General features: G+C 42.5%; 1 protein-coding gene across 1 annotated transcript in view; it reads left to right on the plus strand.

Annotated features, from left to right (window-relative positions):
* The first annotated feature begins 18669 nt into the window (after nt 1-18669).
* Nucleotides 18670-27365, plus strand: part of PRUNE2 (prune homolog 2 with BCH domain) — an 80675-nt gene continuing 71979 nt past the window's right edge. The window contains exons 1-2 of the mRNA XM_059411824.1: nt 18670-18825; nt 20611-27124. Of these exons, the coding sequence (XP_059267807.1) occupies nt 18673-18825; nt 20611-27124 (6667 nt within the window). The 5' untranslated portion in view covers nt 18670-18672. The remainder of the gene's footprint in view (nt 18826-20610; nt 27125-27365) is intronic.

Below are 27365 nucleotides of genomic sequence, written 5' to 3' on the forward strand. Positions count from 1 at the left end.
AAGTAGTTTTGAAGACCTCCTGTTTCCGCCTCAGCAGGTGGAGGGTCAGACTTAGTGCAGAAAGCTGCCCAGAAGCCTTATCTCAGTTCTTAATCGAAAGGATCAGTGTTCAAATGTGAAAGTACCCATGGCCACTACCTCATACACTGTGTCAAACATCTGCCTTTGAGATTTTAAGCTGTTTTATCCAGACTTAAAGAAATGCTGACAATTTTCACTGGACGATCTATTCATTGAGCTACTTCTGACACCGTCATAAGGAGGTACTTCAGGGGGCACAGAAACCACCCAAGCGACGGTCCCTGTTCATCAACTAGTTTGACACACATGTATCCATGGTTGCTGGAGATCTATTCCTCCCTCATTCAGTCCACCTCAGGAGAAGCTGTGTTCCAGAGACATGTCGGAAGCCAGAAGTAGGAGAGACTGAGGCTCTCTCTGAGCCTCATGAGTAGACATCTCGAGCCACAGGGAAAACTAGACACAGACAAACTACACAACGAGCCACTGCACGTTCTTAACCAAGCTGGGCCTGCTGACCAGAGACTATGGAGAACTGGGTTCCTTGTCTTTGCAGCTGTGTCTGAAATAAGAAAGCATTAGCAGTGTCCTGATTCTAAAGTGAAGGCAAATGAAAGGCAACAAAACAGGAAAACTTAAAAGTTGTGTCATGATCCTGGAGTCCCAAGATGGAACCCCACGTCAGGCTTCTTGCTTGACGGGGAGTCTACTTCTCCCTCTCTGCGCTGCCCCCCAGCCCTGCTCGTGTTCTGTCTCACTCACTCTCTCTCCAAAAAAAAAAAAAAAAAAAAAAAAAAAGGGAAAAGAATAGTCAGTATTTCTTTCCAGTTCACTGTTAGCATCATCCTTTTTTGCTTTTCCTTTCAGGATGGACCCCTCTTCTTTTCTAGCTTCTAACCACAGTGGTGAATATCATGCTATTCAAAATGTGGCCCACAGACCAGCAGCCCAGATGTCACCTGGGATTTTGTAGAAATTTCGAATCTCAGGCCCCATCCCTGACCTACTATTTGAGAATCTGCATTTTAACAAGATTCCCAGGTGACTTGCATTCAAGTTTGAGAGGCTGTGGGTTTCTATATCTTAGGACTTGAAATCTATATTTTTGAGCGATGAGGAGGTAAGGGCTGTATATCTTGCCTGTGATAGTGGAAGCTCTCTTGATCTTCCCTGAACTAATGTGCTGAACTAGACACATTCTCCATCATGCTCTGTGCTATGTTACTGACTGATAACCTCAGCTGAACGCTTCAGACCCGCTGAAAATTCTGCAGAGTGCACAGGGCTGTGCATCTCCTTTAACTGAATTCAATGTTTACCGAGAATCGGCTGTGTTAGTTCCCAAACCTGTTTATGCCAGTTGTACCAGTTAATAAAATGCACACTTTAAATAAATTGAAACAGGAGGAGGGAAGATCATGTTTTCTAAGATAAATGCTTTAGAAAGGCTCAGTGAAATGAAACATATTGTCATTGAAAATTTGCTTTCAAATAAAGGCAATACAGCTATCAAAAATTAGGAGGGGACCATAACAATGAAGAAGAAGTCTACATTTGGATCATCTCACATATGTCTAAGGTTTTATTCTACTTTAATGAAACCGAAATCAGAAATTGAACATTATACTTCATATGTATGACTTAGACAACAAAGAGGATGGGAGGCTCCCATAGACCTATGCTCAAATATTTTAAAAGATCTTGACCCAAATCAGAAAGATTAAAAATGAATACATAGAAAAAATAATGAATACTGTTATGCTGAAAATTAAAAATAAATAAATAAATAAGTAAAAATGAATACATAATCTTACATCCAAAATCAATGAAATTGATCTTATTTCATTATAAAACATTTATTTCTCAATTTCCCTCTTTAAAACTGGACAGCAACATGCAAAAAAAACTAGACCACTTTATTACACTGTACACAAAAATAAATTCAAAATGGATTAAAGGCATAAATATGCAATCTGAAACTATAAAAATCCTAAAAGAGAACATAGGCAGTCACCTTTCTGACATCAGCCTCAGCAACTTTTTTTCTAGATATGTCTCATGAAGCAAGGGATACAAAAGCAAATATAAACTACATCAAAATATAAAGATTCTGCACAGCAAAGGAAACAATCAACAAAACTAAAGGCAACCTATGGAATGGGAGAAGATATCTGCAAATGACATACTGATAAAGTGTTAGTATGCAAAATATATAAAGAGCTTATTAAAATTCAACACCCCCCAAAACAAATAATCCAATTAAAAAATGAGCAGAAGACATGAACAGACATTTCTCCAAAGAAGACATACAGATGGCCGACAGACATATGAAAAGATGTTCATCATCATTCACCATTAGGGAAATGCAGATCAAAACTATCATGAGAGATCACCTCATACCTGTCAGAATGGCTAAAATCAACAATACAAGAAACAACAGGTGATAGCAAAGATAGGGAGAAAAGGGAACCTTCTTGCACTGTTGGTGGGAATGCAAACTGGTGTAGCCACTCTGGAAAACAGTATAGTATAGAGATTCCTTTAAAAGTTAAAAATAGAAATACCCTGCAATCAGGAATCACACTAACTGGGTATTTACCCAAAAATCCAAGAACGCGAATTCAAAGGGATACATGTACCCTATGTTTATTGCAGCATTATTTACAATAGCTGAACTGTGGAAGCAGCACATGTATCGTGTCCATCAATTGACAAATGGATAAAGAAGATGTGGTATGTGTACACACACACACACACACACACACACACACACACAATGGAATATTATTCAGACATAAAGAATGAAACCTTGCCCTTTGCAATGACATGGTTGGAGCTAGAGAGTATGATGCTAAGTGAAATAAGTCAGTCAGGAAAAGACAAATACCCTGGGATTTCCCTCCTGTGGAATTTAAGAAGCAAAACAAATGAGGGGGCACCTGGGTGGCTTAGTCGGTAAAGGATCCAACTCTTGATTCCGGCTCAGGTCATGATCTCCTGGTCATGAAATCGAGTCCACTGTTGATTAAAAATGAATACATAAGATCAGTGGGAAGTCTGCTTGAGATTCTCTCTCTCTCTGCCACCCTCAACTCACGTTCACTTCCACGTTCTCTCTCAAAATAAATAAGTAGAAGTCTTTTTTTTAAAAAATGAGCAAAGTGGAAACAAAAGAGAAAGAGAGACAAATCAGGAAGCAGACTTTTAATTAGGAAGAACAAACTGCGGATTACCAGAGGGGTGGGGGTGGGGGATGGGCGGAAGCGGTGATGAGGATTATGGAGGGCGCTTCTTGTAATGAGCCCGGGGTGATGTGGAATTGTTAAATCACTGTACCATACCCCTGCACCTAATAGAACACTGGTAACTAAAATTGAGATTAAAAACTTAAAAAAATAAAAAAAAAATCCCTCTTTAATCAAATTTTTAATCAATTAACTTTTCTTAATCCTATCAGCTAGAGTACATAAAAACCTAAGTAGCAGGGTGCATGGCTGGCTCAGTCAGTTAAGTGTCTGCCTTCGGCTCAGGTCATGATCCCAAGGGCCTTGGATCCAGCCCCGTGTCAGGGTCCCCACTCAGCAGGGAGTCTGCTTCTTCCTCTGCCCCTCAGCCCCCGCTCCTGCTTGCTCCCTCTCTCAAATAAGTAAATAAAATATTTTTTTTAAAGAAAGAGAAAAAAGAAAACACAAGTAGAAGTCTCCTGTTGCAGAGCTTTATGTTTAAAGAGTCAAGGAAGTAGAAACAATGAGTTTTCTGACTTTAATAGACTCTTCCTTTTTCAGGGTAGGAGTTTGAGGTCCAGAAAGGGAAAATGTCTTGTTTTGGATCAAGGTGTGGTTCTCAAAATGTGGTCCCTATGCCAGCCATATAGACATCACCTGCGAGCTTGCTGGAAATGACGATTCTCAACTGGCCCCAGATCTATAGTATCAGAAACTCTGGGAGGGGGACCCAGATGTTTGTTCTCAGAAGCCCTCTGGGTGAATGTGACAGAGCTCAAGTTTAAGACCCATCAATGTACTGTGACCATTCAGTAAAATCAGAACCTGGAGAAGAACCCACTTCTCCATCAATCTGGACCATTATGCTATCTGGCAAATTGGTCAGGCACTTTCTCTAAACTTTACCTTTCTTTTCTTTTCGTTTCTTTCTTTTTTTTTCTTTTCTTTTTTTTTTTTTTTTTTTACAATTTTTATTTATCTATTTGAGAGAGAGAAGGTGAGCAGGGGGAATGGGCAGAGGGAGAGGAAGAAGCAGACTCCTTGCTGAGTAGGGAGCCAGACATGTGGCTCTATCTCAGGACCCTGAGATTATGACCTGAGCCGAAGGCTGTGGCTTAACTGACTGAGCCACCCAGGTGCCCCACCCCCTCCCCTTTTTCCAATCAGTAATTTGAGAGCTCACATAATGTAGACAATGGGCTACAACAAAAGAATCTTAAAACAGGACTCTTTCTAACTTACATAAGTTAAAGAGGTAATTTGTAAACTCTAACAAAAGATGGGTAATTTTCATTGACCTAATTGACATATAAATTCACGGTTAAATCATTGTAGCTGTCAGTCCTGCTGAGACTGTCCTAGCACGTCCAGAAGGTTGACTGTCAGAGATCCTAGACCAAGCATTGTAGAGATTAGCTCATTTTTTAAAGTAGGTTTTGCCCTTATTTTCCGGGTGAAAAAAATGGATGCTTAGCCTGATCCAGTAACTTGCCCAAAGGCACAGAGATAACAGGATGTGGAGCTAGGATTTGAATTCTGGGCTGTCAGATGTCAAAACCCATCACATTTTCATATCCACTCATTTGAAAGAGTTAGATCTACTTATTTTACAAATAAGATGAGAACATATATTTTTGGTATTTGGGTTTTCCCAGTGACTACGGAAGTTCACTCAATGGGTTGAGAATAGAAACAAGAACCACTGATTGAGAAACTATGTCTACGGGGCATGAATTGAAAATTGTTTCTTTATATCAGTATAGACCACCATTCTGCACCTGACCTGCACATTAGAATAAAGGCAGGAACTTTCTGGAAAATATATGGGTTCCCAGCCCCTCTGCCTTAAACCATTTAAATTTAAATATCACTAGGAGGGGTGTGAGTATTTGTATTTGTGTGTGTGTGTGTGTGTGTGTCTCCCTGGGTTATTCTAAGGAGCAACCAAGGTTAAGAACTAGTAATGTAGACATACAGGTTCAGATAATTCAGGCTCAGAATGGATTTTGATGAGTTTTTCCCTGTAGCCTGTTATCAGACATGGATCCTGGCCATTCATGGATTACTCACAATGCCCGAGACATGTTACATTGCCCTCAAGACCCACCATATTTGGGGTATACCATAACTGAGTTAACAGATAAGTCTTTATATCATTTTCAGGCATCCCAAATATAAGTATGGTGTTTAAAAATGCCTTACAGGGTGCCTGGGTGGCTCAGTGAGTTAAGCCTCTGCCTTAGGCTCAGGTCATGACCTCAAGGTCCTGGGATCAAGTCCTGCATCGGGCTCTCTGCTCGGCAGGGCGCTGGCTTCCCCCTCTCTCTCTCTGTCTACTTGTGATCTCTCTCTGTCAAATAAATAAATAAAATCTTTTAATAAATAAATCAATAAAAATGCCTTACCTATTACTGACCTGGGTTTATAGAATTTTTCTAGACTAAAAAAAAATTACTGGAAAATACCCAGAGAAAAACTTTGTTTTTCTGGTACAGGAAATAGATGTTTCAGTAAAATCTGGCTTTTTTTAAAAGAAAATCATCCTGCTTTTCCTTTGTTTGAGAGAATCAAAATGCTGTTTATTTTACGAGCATACTAATATAAACTAAAAGACAATTGATGGAAATTTTTAATTTTTGCCTACTTACAAAAAGGAAACATTTGGCTGATGAGTGCAATGTATTCATGTAGATGTCCTCATCCCTGAAATTTTTTTTCTCCTACGTAAACCAGATGAAATTCATGATATGTCTTGCTTTTTGCAGTAATGTTTCTGAAAAAGTTGGGTGTGATTTGAGTTATTAAGTTTGAAAAACTCCCCCAATATTATTCTCTGAAGTTATTCTTAATTAGGGCATTTTTTTGCCCCTTGGGGGCAATTGACAATGTCTGGAGACATGTCTGTCACAACTCGGGGAGTAAGTTTGCTACTGGCATCTAGTGGGTGGAGGCTAGGATGCTGCTAAAAACTCTGAAATATACAGAACAGCTCCCACGACGAAGATTTTTCCAGCCATAATATCCACATTGCTGAATTTGAGAAACCCTGCTCTGAAGTTATTAATTTTTTACCTGTTATGAATTCAGATCCCCCCCAGCATTTGGCCTGCTTAAAGCCCTTCTATAAATAACTCTTGTATAAAATGATAACATATACACACAACTGTCCCTAAATACGCTTTGCCTTACAGGCAGGGGGTGTAGATCATTTCTCATTTGTATTTAAAGCATGTTGGTGTCTCACATGTATGGTGAAAATAGCAATGGAAATTTGACCATTATAAGGGAGATCAGAGCATCTGAAGACCTCTGGGGCCAGAAAGGGGATTCCCACATTGACCCGAAAGGATAAAGGTGAAGGCGGCTTGGCCTCTTTTTCCTGGGTTCAGTAGATGGTGCTATGTATTTTTGATTGATGAAGCATAACTTACATATCATAAACTTAACATGTTTATAGATTTGCTCTGTCACTCCTTTTTATAATACCTCTCTTAACTGGGGTCCAAACCACCATGAAATGAAACAGCTAAATCATTTGACTCAAGTTAACTTCCCAGGCATTGTATACCTCTGTCTGTGACTGGGGCTTGGTTAGCTAGAAGGAAAATGGGGATTTGGGAAATTATCTCGTGTGTGTGAAAGAGAGAGAGAGAGTGAGTCCTTGGAGCTTGATAGCTAGGGTGCCTATCTGTGTGTTGACCTGATCAGCCTCCTCTTCCAGGAAATGACTCTTACCCATCTCTCTTGTCATGATGAGTGCCATATCGGTATTTGTGGTCTTTCCAATTTCTCTCAGTTGCTTGATGCAGGATTAGGCACCCAACCCAAGTGGGAACAACCAGAATTCCTTCCCTGTGGTTTTCAAACTCAAAACCAAGAGGCAATGAACCTTGACTGAACTTGAAGGGTCTACACTGGGCTCATGTTTCCCAGCACACAGAAGATGCTAGTTGGTCACAAAAGAGGAGAAGGAAGCCAGAAGAGAACAAAGAAGCACATCCCTGGCAAACCTCCGCCTCCTCCCAACTTACTCCCAGTTCTTCATTTGCTTTTTTGAGAACACCCCCCAGAGCCTTCTGACTTCCTTTCTCTGAAGTCAGTGTAAGATACTGTGACTTGGGACCAAGAGAGTAATGACAATACAGTGTCCTTCCCTGAAAACGAATTCCTTGAGATCCTCACACACAGACGTCTCCAAATGGAAATAAAACCACACACCCCAGAGTGTATCTGTTTGCAGGAGGGGGGTTCTGGTAATTAGCTTAGATTGCAACAAATGGTACACACAGACTGTTGGCTCTGCATGTGTGCTCCAAGACTGGTGTTTACCCTATTAGATTCCAATTTAAGAATGTCATAAAGTTTATCAGTGAGCAAATGGAAACTAGCAAGAACTCATACATAAGTGGGGAGAGGCGTGTGCCTGGATAACATTGATTTGTTTAGACTTCAAAACAATTACTTTCATTGGGGTGATAGCAAAGGGGACACAACGATATTCCTCCACTTAAACTTGGTGATGGTTGGGTATTTTTAGCAAATGAGTTGTCAGCAGAAAGGCTTCATTAGACCCATCAGGATATCTGCCCATGAAGAACGAATCCCAAACTGTACTGACAGTTTCCTTGAGCCAAAATGATGAAGCACTTCTGACAAGAGGCATATTGTGCGCCCCATGTGAGGAGCGTGAGGAACAAAAGAGACAGTTTGATCTTCATTTGGTCAGGTTAATATTGACACAGCCTAGAAACATTGGAAGTGTGTGTAATGTACACGTACAGCTAGTGCTCTAGAGACTTGACTGGTGGTTTCCATAAATCAGAAAAGGGTACCCAGCGAGGAAGGAAGGTTTCCTGCTTTCTCGAAATATTGTTCAAACTAGATAATTTATTTTTACAAAGAAAAATAAATAAAGCTGTAAGTTTTCAAGCTCATGGCTCAAAACAAGCCAATAGGGATTTTTTTTTTTAACATCTATACACAATTGTAGAAATAATTCAGTATTATTATCTGGTAGCTGAAGTGTTGCCCAGGTTCCACCATTTCAAAAATAAAGCATGACTAATGAGTGGATTTTCCATTACGCATGGGTCCTGAGTTACTCATTCCCATATAGAAGTGCTTATAAACACACATAAATTCTAACAAAGGGGCCCTTCGAGGGGAACAACAGTGTAGCCCTTTTCTTGCTGAGTCCTTCCATCCATATTGTATCAAAAGTTTTGATGATTTAATTGGTTGTGAACCTTCCCACATGCACTTATTCAATCTACTATTAACTAGTTTTAAGTGTCTGCCTTCATCTCCTCTATGGAATGCAGTATATAAGCATCATTCTTCAGGGCAGCTCTCTGTGGTTCTATCATTGGTTCTCTTTATGATGGAGACAGTAAGGATTGGGCAAGACTTCAACTTGTTTAATTTCAGGTTGACATGAAACCACTCCATTTTAGGAGGTTCTTCATTTAAACCTGTGCTTCCGGTTGAGCTCTTTCCCCCTCCTCCTCCCCTTCCCTCACTCTCTCTCACGTGCTCTTTCTCTTCATTAATGATATGGTTATAGGAGGTAATAACTATTTGATGACATGAAAACAGTAATTTTCTATTTTCAACAAACATGTGCACTCTCCTTCTCTTCTTGAATTCTTTGACCCAAATGACGACGTTACTAGGGTGATTGTTTAAAAGACTTTTGGTTTCTTCTTTAATATTTATGACGTGCTTGACCTCCACTGAAGCATCTATTTGCAGATTGACAAATCATTTTGTCATGGATGGTTATGCCTTTATAGGCGGGCTTTGCTTGAAGAGATGGTGGTATCATAAGTTCTTCTGCTAACCTTAAAAATTAAAACTGTCAGTTTTTTTTTTACCAACAAAAAAGGATTTATTCAGGAGTAGCAGAGAATTGGAATCCACCTCAAGCAAGCTATGGAAAACCATAGGCAAGTCAGGGCCTTGAAGCAGAGGAACACTCTTTTATAGAGGGAGAGGGGAGCAGGGAAGGTCATTTGTTGGAAACATAAAGCTCATTGGAGTAAATTGGGAGTCTGAAGTATCATGGCTTTTCATTGGCTGAGTTGTGACAGTCTCTCATTGGCTGGGCTGTTACCAAGGCAGAAGGAAAGCCTTTCTTGCTCCTGCTGGGTAGTAGTGTTTATGTGCACCCTCAGTCTCTTCTTGATAACAAGTGGTAAAAAGTGAGAGCTTCCCCTGCTGCCCTCCTGATGTCATTCTAAATGAGGTTCCCTTTATTAATTTTTTTGTCCTTTATCCCCTTTAATTAATTTTCACACTTCCTATTAAGATTCCCATTCCCTCGTGGTTAAAAATTACTTCTTTATTTTATACATTATATTAGATTTTATATATTTCATGTATTTTATATATATATATTATTATATATATAATATATATTGTAAATGTATTATATATCATAAAAATTACCATCCTGTGAATCCTAATTTGGGCTTTTGAGCAGAAGAAACAATGTTGGGAGCATCCCTAGATAACGTTTTTATATCCTGAATGTTTATTGAGATTCTTCCATGATGCGTGGAAGCTACCAAAGAAAGCAAAACTACATGGGGGCAACTCTGGGTAACCTGTGACCATGCCAGTTCTCCTGCTTTCTAGGTTTTCTGCATACACATGCATGCCCAACTTTTTAGAAGTACATATTGCTATAAGAATGTCAAAACATTCTTTCTTCATAGCAGTTTCTTTGGGTGAGTTTTCATTTTTAGGCCTATGCATACAGTTAATGGTCATCCCACACTTCTATTTCAGAGAGTAGATGACAAACTGGAAATTGGTCATAAGGCTTGATAATATTGAATCACAAAAAAAAAAAAAATGTAAACGGCTCATTATTATTAGCATTTGTTAAAATCAGGGGTGTGACTTGTTTGTGTATAATAATGAGGGTGAGTGTATACTACATCGTCACAGAGGAAGGGCCAAAAAAATGGTTTTTGTTAAATTAAAACCAGAATTCATTAGTAGTATCTTTGGTGGTGAAGAATTTCTCATTCAAGAAAAACATAGAGGTGAGAACATGGGTTCTACTCCCATTTTTCACCTGGATCTGCCATGTGACATCGGTGTCTTTACCTCTCAGAGCCTCCTTTCTCCCAGTGTGAAACAGAAATGATGTTACCCACCTCATCAGGGCATCTTCAAGTTTAGATGAGATGATGCAAAGCATGTAACAGGAGGCTTAAGGTAGACACAGTGCTTGGTTAAATCATGATAGGCAATTCACTACTGGTTTCGATGAAAATCACACTGATACATATGTTATATACTCATTTATATAATGTAGCATTTTTAATGTTCACAAAATCTCTTCACAGTAGAGCTCTCTCTTTAGCTATGAAGAATATTATGTACTGTCTGACTCTATTTTCAAAGTATGATGCATAATATAGTTTTAATAGATCCAGTGAAGTTTTTACTACTTAAATGCCTTGGTGAGCTTATAAAAATAAGAACAATAGAGCTTTTTGGGTTTTTTTAAATGACATCTGGTTAAAACATGGGAAATATCTTTGCTTACCAATTAAAGAGTGGCTGAAAAACAGAATAAATGAAATCTCTTAATTTGTGCATTTTGTGTTCTCATAAATCATTTTCCTGTCAAAATTATCAGACTTTATTATTGCTGAATATTTTAAACATCATAATGGAATTTTGGTAGCATAAATCATAAAGCTTTCAGTTAGAACATTTGTGTACACACCTCAGCATTTTTCTTATATCTTGATGAAAAAAAATAGTCCTCAGTCTAGAAATAAATCCATGCAGAGTATAAATGTCAAACTATACTCTTAAATTTCAGTAACTCAGCAATCTATGCTGGTCACTGTGCTTGCTAGGTGGTTATGGACTGTCAAGCTATGTTTTTAAGCCTCGCTGTTTCCCCAAAATGAAGCTCGACATGCTTCTGTTTTCATCTTGGGCATGATTTTTATCCTACTTGCAAAAAAAAAAAATACCTGCCCACTTGATTTTTCTATTTCTTATAAGATGAAAAAAATCTCAAATGTAATAAATCCTGGCATAGCTTGTTCTTGACATTAGAAAATAGTTTATTGCATTTACTAAAAGCCTTATGCAATGTTTTTCATTCATAATTTGTAAGAGAGAGACAACTGTTTTTGGATTAGGTATGTAATCCAGAATGCTGGACCTACATAGAAAGTGTTAGCATGAGGAGTAACATCTAAAGAAGGGCAGGTGGCCCTTGGAGGAGAAACAGTGGTAAGGAAGGGGCAGGCTCTACTCTTGGTGACTTAGCAGAAGGAGAAATCACCATGCAATCCTTTGATCCTTTAAAAGCTGTTATTTGTGTATAGAGAAACAGAAGCTCATTCACTGAGTGTAAGTTGGAATTAAATATTCACCCAGTTAAGCGTCTGCCTTCGGCTTAGTTCATGATCTCAGGGTCTTGGGATCGAGCCCCACAACGTGTTCCCTGCCCAGTGGGGAGCCTGTTTCTCCCTCCCCCTCTACTGCTCCCCCTGCTTGTGCTTTCTCTCTGTCAAATAAATAGATAAAATATTTTTTAAAAAATAAGGATTTCAGTAACAAGATAAACACTCTTTACTCATTTCTTAAATCTTGTATCATTTTTTAAAATATTTTATTTAGTTATTTTACAGAGATCACTAGTAGGCAGAGAGGCAGGCAGAGAGAGAGGAGGAAGCAGGCTCCCCATGAAGCAGAGAGCCCGATGCGGGGCTCAATCCCAGGACCCTGGGATCATGACCTGAGCCGAAGGCAGAGGCTTTAACCCATTGAGCCACCCAGGTGCCCTTGTATCATTTTTTAAATGACTTGCTTCACATTTAACTCTGTGTAAATTCCTCAATCCCATCACCTTTAAAAATTTTATATGTGAGTCACTTAAGTGACTTAAAATGTGTGTTGACTATCACTTGAAAGTTCATATATATTATAAAGGATATAAGGCAAGAAATTTTAATAGGAATAACTAGTTCCGATACCAAAATTTGTAAAAGCACAGCGTCTGTTCTTTTGTGTGACTGTTTCATAATTCATGTAATCATTTCTCTATTGTTGGACATTTAGACTGTTTCTAGTTTTAGTTATTAAAGCAACAAACCAGTGAATAGCTTTGTCCATAAACCTTTTGTGTGAGTATCTGATTATTTCTTTAGAATGTATTTCTAATAGTGTATGAGAATTCCTCTTAGGAGGTATTTGCCAATAATAGGAAAAGATAATGTGAAATATTTTAGTATCAAAGGATTTCTAGAATTATCAGCGAGCTCAGGTATTTATTGGCATTTGTATTTCAATTGTAAATGTCATATGGTCAACTGTTTTTCTATTGCTTTGCTTACTTCTTTCCATTAATTTATAAGAACTTGATTTTGAGGACATTAAGACTTCCTCCTCCCAGTTAAAAAATAAATAAAATGATAGTAAGCATTAACAGTTGCCCTGAAAACTTTTGAGTAGCTATAAGCGAAGTGTCATGATTCTGCTTACATTTTTATTATTTTTTAATTTTTTTAAGATTTTATTTATTTATTTGACAGACAGAGATCACAAGTAGGCAGAGAGGCAGGCAGAGAGAGAGAAGAAGCAGGCTCCCTGCTGAGCAGAGAGCCCGATGCAGGGCTCAATCCCAGGACCCTGGATCATGACCTGAGCCAAAGGCAGAGACTTGAACCTACTGAGCCACCTAGGCGCCCCTCTGCTTACATTTTTAAATGCTCTTTCTTGGTGCAGCAGGAAGAACTGATCGTAAGACACAAGAGCAGCTTGAGGGAGACCAGTCAGAAGCCTGTTGCCACCATTCAAGTAAGAGATGATGGTGACCGTGGCTGGGACAGTAATAGAGATGGAGAGAAATGTTTGGACTCGAACCATGTTTCAGAAGTAAAAATCACAGGATTTGTTGATGAGGAATGAGAAAAGAAAAGAATCAATGATACCCAGATGTTTGGCTGATTTAACTGGATGCCTGATGGTATCATTTAATGATCTGGGGCAAACTGAGGTCGAGGTTGGTGTTTGTTTGTTTGTTTGTTGAGATGTTTATTAGACATTTACGTGGAAATATCACGTGGATAGACAAGGGTAGGCTTCAGGTGGATGTGGCTTGGTTGTCCCTGGTAGACAGACTGTTTCAAAGCCAGCGCACTGGATGAGATCCCCAAAGAGAATGCGTACATAGAGAAGAAAAAGATGCGTGAGAACACAATCTGAGCCTTGAACACTTAGAGGTTCAAAAGGAAAAGGAACCACAGAGAGGACCTAGTCGTAGCCTGGGAGCTGAGAGAAAACAAGGGTAATATGGCAGCAAAGTGAAGGGATGACATGTTTCAAGGGAGGGGGAGGGTCAACCTCGCGGAATTCTTGGGAGAAGTCAAATAGAGTAGAAGCAGGAAAGTGACTTTTGGGTATTCCACCTGGAAACTATTGGTCCTTTTCCCCCCCTTTTTAAAAAAGATTTTATTTGTTTATTTGACACACAGAGAGAGAGAGAGAGCACACAAGTAGGTGGAGGGGCAGGCAGAGGCAGAGGGAGAAACAGGCTTCCCGCTGCCGAAGGAGCCCGATGCTGGGGCTCAATCCCAGGACCCTGAGCCAAAGGCAGATGCTCAACTGACTGAGCCATCTGGTAGTTTTGAGAAGAGCAGTTTTGATGGAAGGATGAAGACAGAAACAGCACAGGGGGCTTCAGAAGACAATAGAGGATAGGACTATACCAGCACTGTAATAGAGTGGGTTTTCCTCTCTCAAGGAATAGCCACATTTCAGTACTCAAACGTTTACAAGACATTGCTTTTATTTCATGTGATCCACTACGACGATCAGCACATGGCACAAAGACTCAATTTTTCAGAGCAATGGAATAAGAACTAAAACAGGATTTTAGTTTGAGAGAATGTAATTGTCTACCACGTTTGTCTGCAGACTTTCAACCACAAATGTAATGAATCTCCTGGACACTATCACTGTCACTGTCTCGGTTGTGATAGGAGTTCAAGTAGAGCCATCTCATTTCTGTTTCCCTGCTCTTGGTCATCGTGATCATCAAATTCACCTTTAAATAATAAAGCCTTTTTCTCCCCACACTTCTGGGCTCTTCCAACCCATTCCAAAACTAGAGATTACTTGGACAACAGTACTCATGACCTCTAAAAATGTTTAATGATTGAATCTTTGGACCCATGGATGACAAAGGACAGTGACAGGGGGCACTTCCCATTCTTCCCAGTTGAGGTACTGGAATAGGCTGGCTTTTGTGCCAGCCAGTTAGTTCCCAGCTATAATGATGAGCAGGGTAACTTTGTAAATTCCTAGCAGCATTCTCAGGCTGGGGTCCTGCTGCTAAGGTAGAAGATTGTATGATGGGGACCAGAGGGTGGTAAGTTACGATAGGAGCTCTTCATTTTCTAAACCTTTGGCAAAGTGAGTGAGATACACATACGTGTATGTATATAATTTTAACTGAAGGTGGAAGAGACATTTTGGAGACATTTGAGCAGATTAACAAATAGTATTTGTATACATGTAACTAAAACAGTAATTTATCAGGTGGAAGGCAGATGGGGGGGAATAAAATGCCAACCTGTATCTACAGTTGGGTTGTGTTGATGATGAAGTGCTGTTTATTCAGGGCCAGCCTAGCTTGTCAGCAACATAAGAGCTGCGGTAGCACATGACTCCCTGCGTAGCTAGAAGACAATAATAAATTATCTCCTATGCAAATAGCACCGGCATAAAAGCAGAACAAACAGACTCTGCCTCCCAGATTCCTGAAGATTCTCACTCACTCCCTTGTTTGGTGCTGTTTTCAACATGATCCTACTGACACACTCCTAAAGCCATTAAGATCAATTCTGGTTGGGTCCATTACATGAGGGTAGACAGGACATAGTTGTTGGCGAATGCCATTTTGGAGGTAGAGTAACATGAAACACGCCCAAGTGATTCACACAAATCTTTGTTTTTTCAACACTTCGTATGATCGTATGGGTTTGGGAGCCACCCAGAGGAGAACTGGGGATCACCCAAAGGAGCTTGATTTGAAGAATCACTTGATTTTCACATCATGAAAATACAGAATCTTGGACCCAGTCCTCGACCCGGTAAATGAGATATTCCAGCAAAGTGACTCAGAAACACACACCCACCCCAGGGTGATTTTTATGATGAAGGTGGTATGAGGAACCAGGAACTGAGGTGTGAGTTAATAAAAGTCCCAGGAAAATGACAGCATTGAACGAACCCAAAGAAGGGGCAGAAGGAAATATATCAAAAAATATATTCCTCCCTTTTTGAAATGGCTTTTCAATTTTCAATGTGCTTTCGAATCACCCGGGATTTTTGGAGAATGCACTTTCTGCTTCAGTAGGTCTGGAGCATGGCCTGAGACAGCATTCCTAACAAGACATTTGGTGTTGCCAAAGCCTTTGGACTTGAGTCCCAAAAGATCCTAGAGCTGTCATTTGTACACAGAAGAATCCAAACAGATTGGAGTTCAGCCAACAGTTTGGAATAGCAAATGTTCCACAACTATGGCTTTGAATAATGCTGAATCTACTGCATCCTATTCTTGGGCTCAGCTACCAGTAAAACCTGCCTTCTTTTGTTCAAGTGACCTAGCTGGGAGTCTCGTAATAATTGTTGTGAAAAATCTCTTAGAAGTGTTGTATCTTCTTTCAAGAGTTTATAACTGTATGCGGGGGATTTTCTGTACATATAGAAAAAAAAATATTTTGAAAAGTAAATTGCTAAGCTTTTTGGCCAACACCATTAGTCTGGAAGATGTAGGAGATAAGACGTAGGTAGCTACTGTCCATTCTTGTTTTCCTTCAGGACCGTAACTGCTTTTATAATTCATGACAGCAATAAGCTCAGCACTGAGGTCCTCTTGAGGGACATGATCAGTGATGATTTGAGATAATTTCGTTTATTAAATGTGCATTGTGTATAATGTGAGGTCCATTTAAAATATATATAATTTTAAATATCTACTTCTATTGTGGGTGAATTTATTTTTTAAGTATCTAGAGATTGCTACTATGACACACGCACAATAAATAAAAAGCATGAAAACTGACAGTATGCTTTCTGAGACACATGTTGCAAAAGCTGTTGTATTTGAACATCCTACATTTCACTACCAAGTCAGTACAATCGATCCTTGGTATTCACCAACAATGTATCCTGAGAGCTTTGTCAACTCCCCCATGCAATTCCTTGTACCCCAAAAGGGCAGTGTTTCCTGGAGACGCCTAGTGAGAGCGGCTGCTGCAAAAGTATGCAACAACCATTCCTTGAGGTGTGGAAGCTGATGGTGGGCTGGGCCCCCACCCCTGTCAGGTGTCTCGTGTGGCCTCTCGGGGCCTCAGAGACTTTGACATTCAACTCAGCAGAATTACAGAGTACATGTGTTATGGATATTTTAAGCAGCCAGTAAATAATCTGAGCCACAAATATGAAATCCACAAGTTTCAAAGAACAGCCACATACAAACATAAAGCTGGGCACGGGAAATGCCCTCATCTCTTTGCCCTGAACTGTCTGGCTCCTGGTCACAGTTATCTCGGAGGGTGTAGGTGGCACCTCCACTTCCTGTGGTACATATTTCCGTGTCACTTTAATACTTAACCAGTGGTTGGGGCATCTGGGTGGTTCAATGGGCTGAGACCCTACCTTCAGCTGAGGTCATGATCTCAGGGTCCTGGGATCGAGCCCCACATCGGACTCTCTGCTCAGCGGAGAGCCTGCTTCCCCCCCTCTCTCTGCCTACTTGTGATCTTTCTATGTCAAATAAATAAATAAAATATTTTAAAAAATACTTTACCAGTGACAAACACAGTTCTGATGCCTTTTATATCAGAACAAAAATGAATAGAATTCTTCGTCTCTCTTGAGTGCACGTTGTGGTGATTTCAACTGAGTGGTGCAGGCAACTGCCGATTGTCTGCGACACATATATGGATATATATCATATATCAAATGTGTGATATATATGATATATGCATATCATATATATATTTATATTTAATTACTGTGTGTGTGTGTGTGTGTGTATATATATATATATATATATATATATATATATATATATATACTGTGATAGAGGGTTATGTAGCAAAGGCTGATTTTGTGTGTCTGTCTCTCCAGTCATTCAAAAACATTTTTTTTTGAGGGGCATTTGGGTGGCTCAGTCATTAAGTGTCTGCCTTCAGCTCAGGTCCTGATCCCGGGGTCCTGGGATCAAGCACCATATTGGGCTCCCTGCTTCCCCCTGGAAGTCTGCTTCCCCCTCTCCCTGTGCTCCCCCCTGTCCCACTGCCCATGCTCACTTTTGCTTGTTCTCTCTCTCAAGTAAATAAATAAAATCTTTAAAACGAAGACAAAAACATTTTTTTGAGCAACTAGTATATTCCAGGCATTATGTTAGGGGCTAACGTCCGGTCTTCAGTTCCTTCCTTTAAGAAAGAGAAACAACTACGCCAACAACTATGCCAGTCCTCATTGCCATTAATAAAACTGAAAAAGGCCAGCACATATTTGGAGATGATGTGAGCCGCAGGTTTGTGGTCATGGGCTCATTTTCCACAATGATTGATTCCTTCTTAGCTACCACATAGAGCAAGAAGATCTGATATCACAGCTCTTCCTTCAGTCTCCAGACTCCCACACTGGAATAAAAAGCATACAGTTAACTTAGCTAGAGTCATCTTATGGATTCTTCTTGGCATCATACTTATCACTGGATAACAGTTATTTTAAAAACAATAATAAAAAAAAAATTTAAAACAACTTCCTCCTATTTTTCTGGCAATTGGTTGTAGCAATAGTCAGCAGCTATTCATAATCCTGTGAACAATAAAAGGAAAAGTATTTTTTACAAAGCCAATGTTCAAATAAATATTTTAGGAAAAAACCCTTAAGACATTTGTTACTTGTCTGAATTATCGGAATAATGGCCAAGATGCCTGGGGCACGTGGTTGGTTCAGTGAGCTAAGCCTCTGACTCCTGGTTTCAGTTCAGGTCATAATCTCAGGGTGAGATGGAGCCCCAGGGGGCTTTGTTCATATCGGGGAGTCTGCTTGGGATTCTCTCCCCACTTCTTTCCCTCTGTACCTCCTCCCCTGCTCCTCCCCGCACCCCCCCTCCCGCTCATGCACACCCACTCCCATTCTCTCTCTTAAAAAAATAAAAAATACTGGCCAAGACTCCTTCCTTCCTTAGGCTAAGAAAACAAAAAGCCAAGGATGTTTTAAGCCATAGCATGAAAGTTTGCCAACTTGTGTGTCTGATAAGAAATACCTGTCACAACACATCACAACATGGGACCAATTTGTGGCACAAGTGCTGAGGCGAGGCCGTCTGACATTAACATCAACGGCCCTGTTGTTGTTTCAGAACTGTATGTTTCACAGCAATATCAGCAGTGACTTGAAAGCATTTGCGGACAAGTTCGGCTTTGATGTCCTCATCCTCCTGGCCAGCTACCTGTCGGAGGAAGAGCAGCCCAGACGGCAGATCGCTGTGTATTCCCAGAACCTCGAGCTGTGCAGTCAGGTAAGGACCTCCTTCTCTCCCACCCATCTGCTTCCTAACCCGCTGGCTGTCACAACATGCGGCGGGACTGGGGAACCGATGAGCCGCTCAAGGAAATGCGCCTGAGAGAGAAGGTCCTCGAGAAATGTTGGGGGTATTTCGTACCTTGGGCCATTTATGTATGTAGATACGTATGTATGCATTTCTATTTCAGAGTTTTCAGAGTTTTTTTTTTTTTTTTTTTTTCAGTTTTGAGGCCATGTCACCCAAAAATCACCTAATCAGAATTGGCGGTGAGATCAATATTGGTCCTTTTTAAAAAATCGAGGTGTGATTGACATATAACGTTATATTAGCTTCCGGGATACAACATGATGATTGGATATCTGTGCATATTGTGAAGGGATCACACCCCAGGAAATCTAGTTCACATCCATCAACAGGTGTAGTTACAAGGAATGTGTTTGTGGGATGAGGACGTTTACGACCCCCTCTCTTAGCGACTTTCAAATATATATTATGGTATTACCAACTGTAGTCACTGTGCTGTACGTTACATCCTCAGGACTTATGTTTTGTAACTGGAAGCTTGTACCTTTCTGCCTCCTTCACCGCCCAACCCCCATACAAGGCCTTTAATGTTATTTTTAAATGTATTTTGTAGTGCAGTACAGTTGACCCTCCGTGTTCCACTGGTTTCACGTGTAGAACATGGTCATTCAGCAACTCTGTATGTTATGTTGTGCCATGAGTGTAGCTACCACCGGTCATCACACAACACCAGTATCATGGACTTATCCCCCATGACCACACGGGGCCTTTTAAAAGATCCCCGCATCTGTTTGTCTTCTAGACCGAATCCATAGAGAGAAAGATCGTATCTGTTTCACCCAAAGAGAGGCAAGTCCTCCTGGGGGTGATATTTTCCTTGAGGGCTGCTACTTGGTTATACCTAAAAAAGAAAAAAAAAAGTCCCCGTCTGAATACCTACTGGGGGCCCAGTGTTTAGTAACTCATCTAATGCTTTGATCAGAATTGGCTTGTCTCTAAGTACTAAAATTCTGATTGGGTAATTAGCTCCTCTTGGTTGATCACTGAATTTTTTAACCCAATGTTTCGGAAATAATGTAAGTAGACAACATGAGTCAAAATAGGGCACTGGCTATATCAAACCAGGTGTATTTAACACCCAGTAGGAGAACCTACGTGATTCATTATCACCTGGACATGAACATACAACTGACCTGGACATGAACATACACCTGTTAGTTGGGGCTCATATGCTGTTGGAAAGCTCCACCCCCGGTAGCTTTCTCTTTCCTAGTTCCTCCTTTGCCTTATGAGGCAAAGGCTTTCGGAGGTAAAAGAGGGTCCTGGGTTCCTCCTTCTGCTCCATTTCCCTTCATGCCCATACTCATCCCACCCCCACTTCTTCTCAGCAACCAGCATTATCTCGGCTTTTTGCGAGCTTGAGTTTCACTCCTGTTGGAAGATGATATTGTGCTACACCAAGGAAAGGATTTAAATGGTTTAAATCTCGTAACCTGTAACTCTCAGAAGCAAACAACACTGAGCAGTGGGATTTTGAGTTAAAAGAAAAGCCGGTTTGATGGGATTGTAGAAAGAGGTGGCGGTATTTTAAGTGGGATTTTCCGTGTCTTACATTATGCGGTCTTCATTTGTTTGAGATCTTCTTTGTAGAACGATGCACATAGATTAATTTTATATTAAGAAAAACTAAGAGAGACAAATTGCAAAGAGCAGAGTGCCTAAGTGCTCACACAAACCCCTGTGCCTCCCTGACAGATTTGCTGTGAGCTGGAGGAATGCCAGAACCCTTGCCTAGAGCTGGAGCCCTTTGAATGTGGCTGCGACGAGATCCTGGTGTACCAGCAGGAGAACCCTTTGGTGACCTGCGATCAGGTGGTTCTTCTCATCAAGGAAGTCATCAACAGGAGGTGTCCAGAGATGGCTTCCAACAGCCGGACGTCCTCGACCGAAGCTGTGGCAGGAAGCGCCCCACTGTCCCAGGGATCTTCCGGGATTATGGAATTGTATGGCTCCGACATAGAGCCACAACCCAGCTCCGTGAATTTCATAGAAAACCCTCCAGATCTGAGCGATTCTAACCAGGCTCAGGTGGATGGGAACTTAGACCTCGTCAGCCCCGATAGTGGCTTGGCCACCATTAGGAGCAGCCGTTCGTCCAAGGAGAGCTCAGTTTTCCTCAGTGATGACAGTCCAGTGGGAGAAGGTGCGGGGCCTCACCACAGCCTTCTCCCAGGGTTTGACTCCTATAGTCCCATCCCTGAAGGAGCAGTCGCTGAAGAGCACGCCCGGTCCAGAGAACACAGCGAATCTTTTGATCTCTTCAACTTTGATCAAGCGCCCATGGCTTCTGGGCAGTCCCAGCCGTCTTCCCATTCTACAGACTACTCTCCCGCAGATGACTTCTTCCCCAATAGTGATTCCTCAGAAGGACAACCGCACACCGGACCTAAAGAAATCAGTGGGATAGGGATGGACATGTCTAATTTTTCATCCAGTTCGCTTTTGTCAGGGGCTGGCAAAGATAACCTTGTGGAATTTGATGAGGAGTTTGGTCAGAGACAAGATAGTCCCCGGGATCACTCTGAAAGAAATTTGAGCCTGACAGGTTTTGTGCGAGATAAAACTCCTTCACCAGAAAGGCTAAAAAATATTGGAAAGAGGGTCCCACCAACACCTATGAATAGCTTTGTAGAAAGCTCACCATCTACCGAAGAACCGGCTCTACTCTATCCAGATAATATGACCCAAAAAACAATAAAAACAGGTCACATCGGGCCACCTCAGACCCGTGCGAGGTGCAGCAGCTGGTGGGGTGGTTTGGAAATCGACTCTAAAAATATTGGAGAGGCATGGAGTTCCAGTGAGCAGGAGTCTGTTTTCCAGAGCCCCGAGTCATGGAAAGATCATAAGCCAACCCCAGCAGATAGGAGAGCCTCGGATTCTATATTTCAACCAAAGAGTCTCGAATTCCCAAAGTCAAGTCCCTGGGAGTCTGAGTTCAGTCAACCTGGGCTTAGCAGCAATAATATTCAAGACCGAAATGAGGACAGTTTGCAGTTTCAGAATGTGCCCCAGGAGAAATTGAATTTGCCAAATGCTTCTCCTCAGGGAACAAATCACCTGATAGAAGACTTTGCCGCCTTGTGGCGTTCTGATCGCTCTCCCACAGCGATGCCAGAGCCGTGGGGTAATCCCACAGAAGACGGCGACCCCGCCGCTGCGGTGTCGTTCCCAGCCTGGAGGGCCTTTGGTAAAGAAGATGGCGCCAATGCTCTGGCAAGTACCTGGCACCTGCACCCAACCAGTGGTGAGACGCCGTCTGTGAGGGACCCGAGCCAGTGGGCCATGGCAAAAAGTGGGTTTTCTTTTCCTTCAGAAGACAATTCACCCAGCGAGGCCAAGAATGAAGAAATCTGGGGCCAGAAGAACCACAACCCCAGGGACAATATCCTTGTATCTGGGAATCCCAGCTCCAATCTGGATCATGCATGGAATAGTTCTAAGCCAACACAGGAGGATCAGAATGGTTTAGTGGATGGAAAAATTAGGGGGAAGGTGTATGAAAAGGTTGATTCCTGGAATCTTTTTGAGGAGGGTATCAAAAAAGGGGGGTCGGATGCCATGGCACCGTGGGAAGATTCCTTCTTATATAAATGTTCCGATTACAGTGCATCCAACATGGGGGAAGATTCCGTGCCTTCCCCCTTGGACACCAACTACTCCACATCTGACTCTTACACGTCGCCAACATTTGCTGGAGATGAAAAAGAAACAGAAGACAAGTCATTTGCTAAAGAAGGAGACTTGGAGTCAAAAGACGAGAACTCCACCGGGGGGGAGATTGAAATCCCTCCTCAGTCCCCAGAGCAGCAACCTAGGAATCGAATTAGCTCAGGTCCCGGGAACCTGGAAATGTGGGGTTCCCCTGATGCAGATAATAGTTGTTCAATAAATGTCACTCATAACTCCGATAAAGATTTACTTGAGACTGAGCCCACCGATGATAAGAACATCTCCCTGGATGATGACATTGGGGAAAGCAGCCTGTCCAGTTACGATGACCCCAGCATGATGCAGCTGTACAACGAGACCAACCGTCAGCTCACGCTTCTACACAGCAACACCAACTCCCGCCAGGCGGTCCCCGACAGCCTCGACTTGTGGAACAGGGTGATTCTGGAGGACACGCAGTCCACTGCGACCATCTCTGATATGGATAACGATTTGGACTGGGATGACTGCAGTGCCGGTGTGGCGATCTCCAGCGAAGGTCAAGCACAGGGATACACGGCTGAAGGTCCTGAACCTGAGACCCGATTTTCCGTGAGACAGCTGGAACCGTGGGGTGTGGAGTATCAGGAAGCAAATCAGGCGGACTGGGAACTCCCTGCCTCTTCTGAGCACAGCGAGGACCCTCCTGCCAAGGAATATGACATCTTGAATGAAAAAAGTGGGCAGCTCATCGCAAATAATATTTGGGATTCCGTCATGAGAGATAATGACATGTCTTCGTTAATGATACCAGGCCCACCATGTGTTACAGATTCTGAACTACACAAGTCACCTCCCGAAACTCCCAACTCATCAGAAAAAATTAAGGACAATTATATCCCAGAGGTGCTAGAAGCTTCTGGAGCCAACGAGTCAGGAACACTTGATCCTGATAAGCAGGACACGGGCAGAGGAACCCTGCCAAGGGATGCGGCATCCTGGGCATCCACCCTTGAGAATCCGGGACATGTTGCACACTCAGATCCGTGGAAAGGTCCTCACTATGGACAAAGTGAAGGTGAGGAGGAAGCCCGTGGAGCTGTTGCTAGGGAACGGCTCAGTGAAGAGGAGATGCTAGATAGAACCTCAGAGATTTCTGGAAAGGGGCCAAGCCACCAGGAATGCTCTTCCCCCACGGCATCTCCACATCAAGAAATCTGCGACGAATTGGGCAAAATCAGCTCTCATTCAGCCACTTCCAGTCCTCAGAATGAGGAATCCCAGGAGGTTTTAGAGTATGAGAGCGGGTCCTACAATCCGGATCCCTGTGATGGTCACACAGACCTGCAGGTCCAAGAGACCTACGACATGCACCTCATGGATTATGGAAATTCAGGGGAAACCACAGAAATTTCAGGTGGGCTGAAATTAACAAAAACTGTGTCTTTACCTGAAATGGATCTTGAGAAAACTGGAAAATGTAACGTTCTGGAACCAGAGAGAGTGAACAAAGAGCCACCCCACGAATGTCCCCAAAGCCTTGACATTTGGGAGGCCTCTATAGAGACTAACACGCAGGTCAATTTACCAAGTTCTGAGATAACTAAGAATCCTGAAGTCGAGAGTACCAAAGACAGCCCTCCAGGAGCTGACCCATCAGGAAATTATCGCAGAGATAGTATTTCTAGTGAGTACACACATTCCAGCGCATCCAGTCCTGGCCTAAACGATTCTTCAGCTGCATTGCTTTCCTGGGACCAGGGACCCAATACAAGGCATCAGAAGCAGCAGCAAGATGATTGGAACCAACAGAATCCCCAAGAATCTGCGCTAATTACTACTGACAGTCAAGTAGAAGTAATTACTGAAATGCAGGACCTGGAGAAAACCAGAATGGACAGGTTGGAAAAGAGCTTAGATCACAAGGTTCCTAAATTTTTAGAGATTTGGAATGACTCCTTAGATGGCGATTCCTTTTCCTCTTTATCCAGCCCTGAAACAGGCAAATATTCAGAATATTCCACTGCCTGTCAAGAAGGAAATCTAGTGGTTAGCTGTCAGGAGAAAAACGAGCATGACATTTCTAAAACTCTGCAGCCAGAGGAGGCCAGGTTCATGGCAACAAGCTCAGGTTCTGATGACGACAGCATAGGGGATGAAGAGTCAGGGGAGAAAGAGAGGCATCTGGGCACTAGTCAAGCTGCTAAGAGTGAACCCAGGGCTTGGGATTCACTGAATGACCCTAATAAGTTCTCAGCCACAGCTGATCCTAGTGATGAATTTTCTGCCTATGGAGGCAGTTCAGAACCAACAAAGTCAACTCCGTTCTGTGACAGTCAACCAAACAGCCCTGATCACTGGAGTTTCTCGCCACTAAAGGAGACTGAACTGCAGATCACAGCAGTGGGAAAGGAGATGAGATCTCCGGAAACAGCGAGGATGGGAGATACCCTGTGGCAAATCTCCCCCCAAAGTGAATCGAAGACTGAGAACTATTCTAAATTGGAAATGCTTGGCTTCTCAGCAGAGAGCACTGAGTGGTGGAACGCCTCTCTACAAGGAGGACGACCAATTGAGAGTACATCGGAAAGGGAATTACCTAGTTCAAGTAGCATGTTAGAGATGAGCTCTTCAGTGTACCAAAACTTGAGTCCCTGGGGGGTACCCATGCAGGATGATAGGGAACCCATGGAAACACAGTGTACCAATCCTTTCACTGAGGAACCTCAGTCACCCTTCCTGGATAGCAATGAAGAGAACTCCCATAAGCAACTTTGGAACATTCAACCAAGGCAGCCAGACCCAGAAGCTGATCAGCTTAGCCAGCTGGTAATACTGGACCAAATTAAAGAGAAGGATTCCAGAGAGCAAAGCTCCGTGTCTTCTGCCGGTCAAGAACCGACTTCGGAAACACCTACCCAAGATCAGGAGTGTCAGAGCGCAGTGCTGTCCGTCTGGGGTCAGCCGGACCCAACATTTACTCACACAGATGAGAAGGGACCTGTGATGTCTAAAGTTTCGACGGTTGAGTGTCAAGAAACAAATTGGTGGGAAGAAGGAAAATCATATCCAGATAAAATAACGAATTCAACCACTGCCTCAAAAGATTTCCCCACTGTCAGTTCTTCCACCGAGTTGATAAAGAAGTCGGGTTCTGAATGGAATGTCTGTACCTCTAGTGAGGGCCCCCAAGGCACATTTGTTCCAGATATTTTACATGGCAACTTCCAAGAGGGTGGACAAGTGGTCGCAGCTTCGCCTGACTTGTGGTTGGATGCTAAGCAGCCCTTCAGCTTGAAAGCAGATGGTGAGAATCCAGATCTACTGACTCACTGTGACCCTGACAGCAATTTTCAGGCTTCCAACAGCCCTGATATATGTCATGATTATGAAGCAAAGCAAGACACAGAGCAGCACATCCAGGCTGGAGTGGGGCCCGGAGGGATAGCTGGTGAGTTATATCTCCCTGAGCCAAAGACGGATGAAGAACCCAGTCCAGAGCCTGGGCAGGAATTTGTCCCAAGCAATCCAGAACGATCTTCTGAAGATGTGATTCCTCTGCCCCCAGTCAGTGATCTGGTGGACACAAGGGGTTCATCTCCACCTGCCTCTCACAAAGCTTCCCCTGAACCTTCTGAAATCAGTGGTGGAAATAATACAGATGTCCAAGGATCTGAGACAGGAGTTGCCCCAGATCCAGCACTAAATCTGCAGCTTGCAGACAGGACAAGCCCAATGATCGAAAACGTGGGAACAGGTATTTGTGTAACTCTCCACGAGCCAACTGTGGACAGCAACAGCTTGCCGATGTCAGAGGGCTTTCCCCCCGAAAGCCAGACAGATGCAGGAGCCTTGCTGGACCATGAGCAGCCCTTTGCTACCGAGAATTCTCCTGCTGGTCCTGACGCCTTGCTGGCCTCAGACACTTGCCTGGATGTAAGCGAAGCTGCCTTTGACCACAGTTTCAGCGACGCCTCAGGTCTTAACACGTCCACGGGAACGATAGATGACATGAGTAAACTGACATTATCAGAGGGCAATCCCGAAACGCCAGTTGACGGGGATGCGGGGAAGCAAGATATCTGTTCATCCGAAGCCTCATGGGGTGATTTTGAATATGATGTCATGGGCCAAAATATCGATGAGGATTTAATGAAAGAGCCCGAGCATTTTCTCTATGGTGGTGACCCTCCCTTGGAAGAAGACGCTCTGAAGCGATCGCTGGCACCTTACACACCGCCCTTTGATTTGTCCTACCTCACAGAACCGGCTCTTGGTGCCCAATCAACAGAGGAGGCCGGGTCCCCCAAGGATGAGTCTCTGGGCAGCGAAGCAGCCGAGATACTGCTTTCTGCCCTTCCCAAGCAAAAAAGCAATGAAAAGCATGAAGAAACCCCAAACAGCCAGCCTGGACAGCTGGTTGTGCTGCATATTCATGAAGGTCCTGAGCCAGAGGGAGCCCACTCCAACCTAGAGTGGTCTCCTTCGAACATTGACTGGGAAGTAGAAACGGATAACTCGGATTCACCAGCAGGTGGAGACATAGGACCACCAAATGGTAAGAAACAACGTGGTCCTCCACCCTCCCACCCTACTGCCCCCTCCCCCCGCCCCCACTCCTGGAACCTGCTGCTTTCGTTCAATTAATGTCTTTGTAAACCAAGCTCTTCCTATCAAGGGGGTAAAAAGAGGAACTAACTGCATTTGCTTAACCAAATCCTCCATTAACAGCAGTAAATGTCTGCTGTTTTTATAATACTTCTCTTTGAGAGTGCCTGGGAAAATAAAACAGCTCTACA

Source organism: Mustela nigripes, chromosome 9, assembly GCF_022355385.1.
Source record: "Mustela nigripes isolate SB6536 chromosome 9, MUSNIG.SB6536, whole genome shotgun sequence".
Taxonomy (NCBI): Eukaryota; Metazoa; Chordata; class Mammalia; order Carnivora; family Mustelidae; genus Mustela; species Mustela nigripes.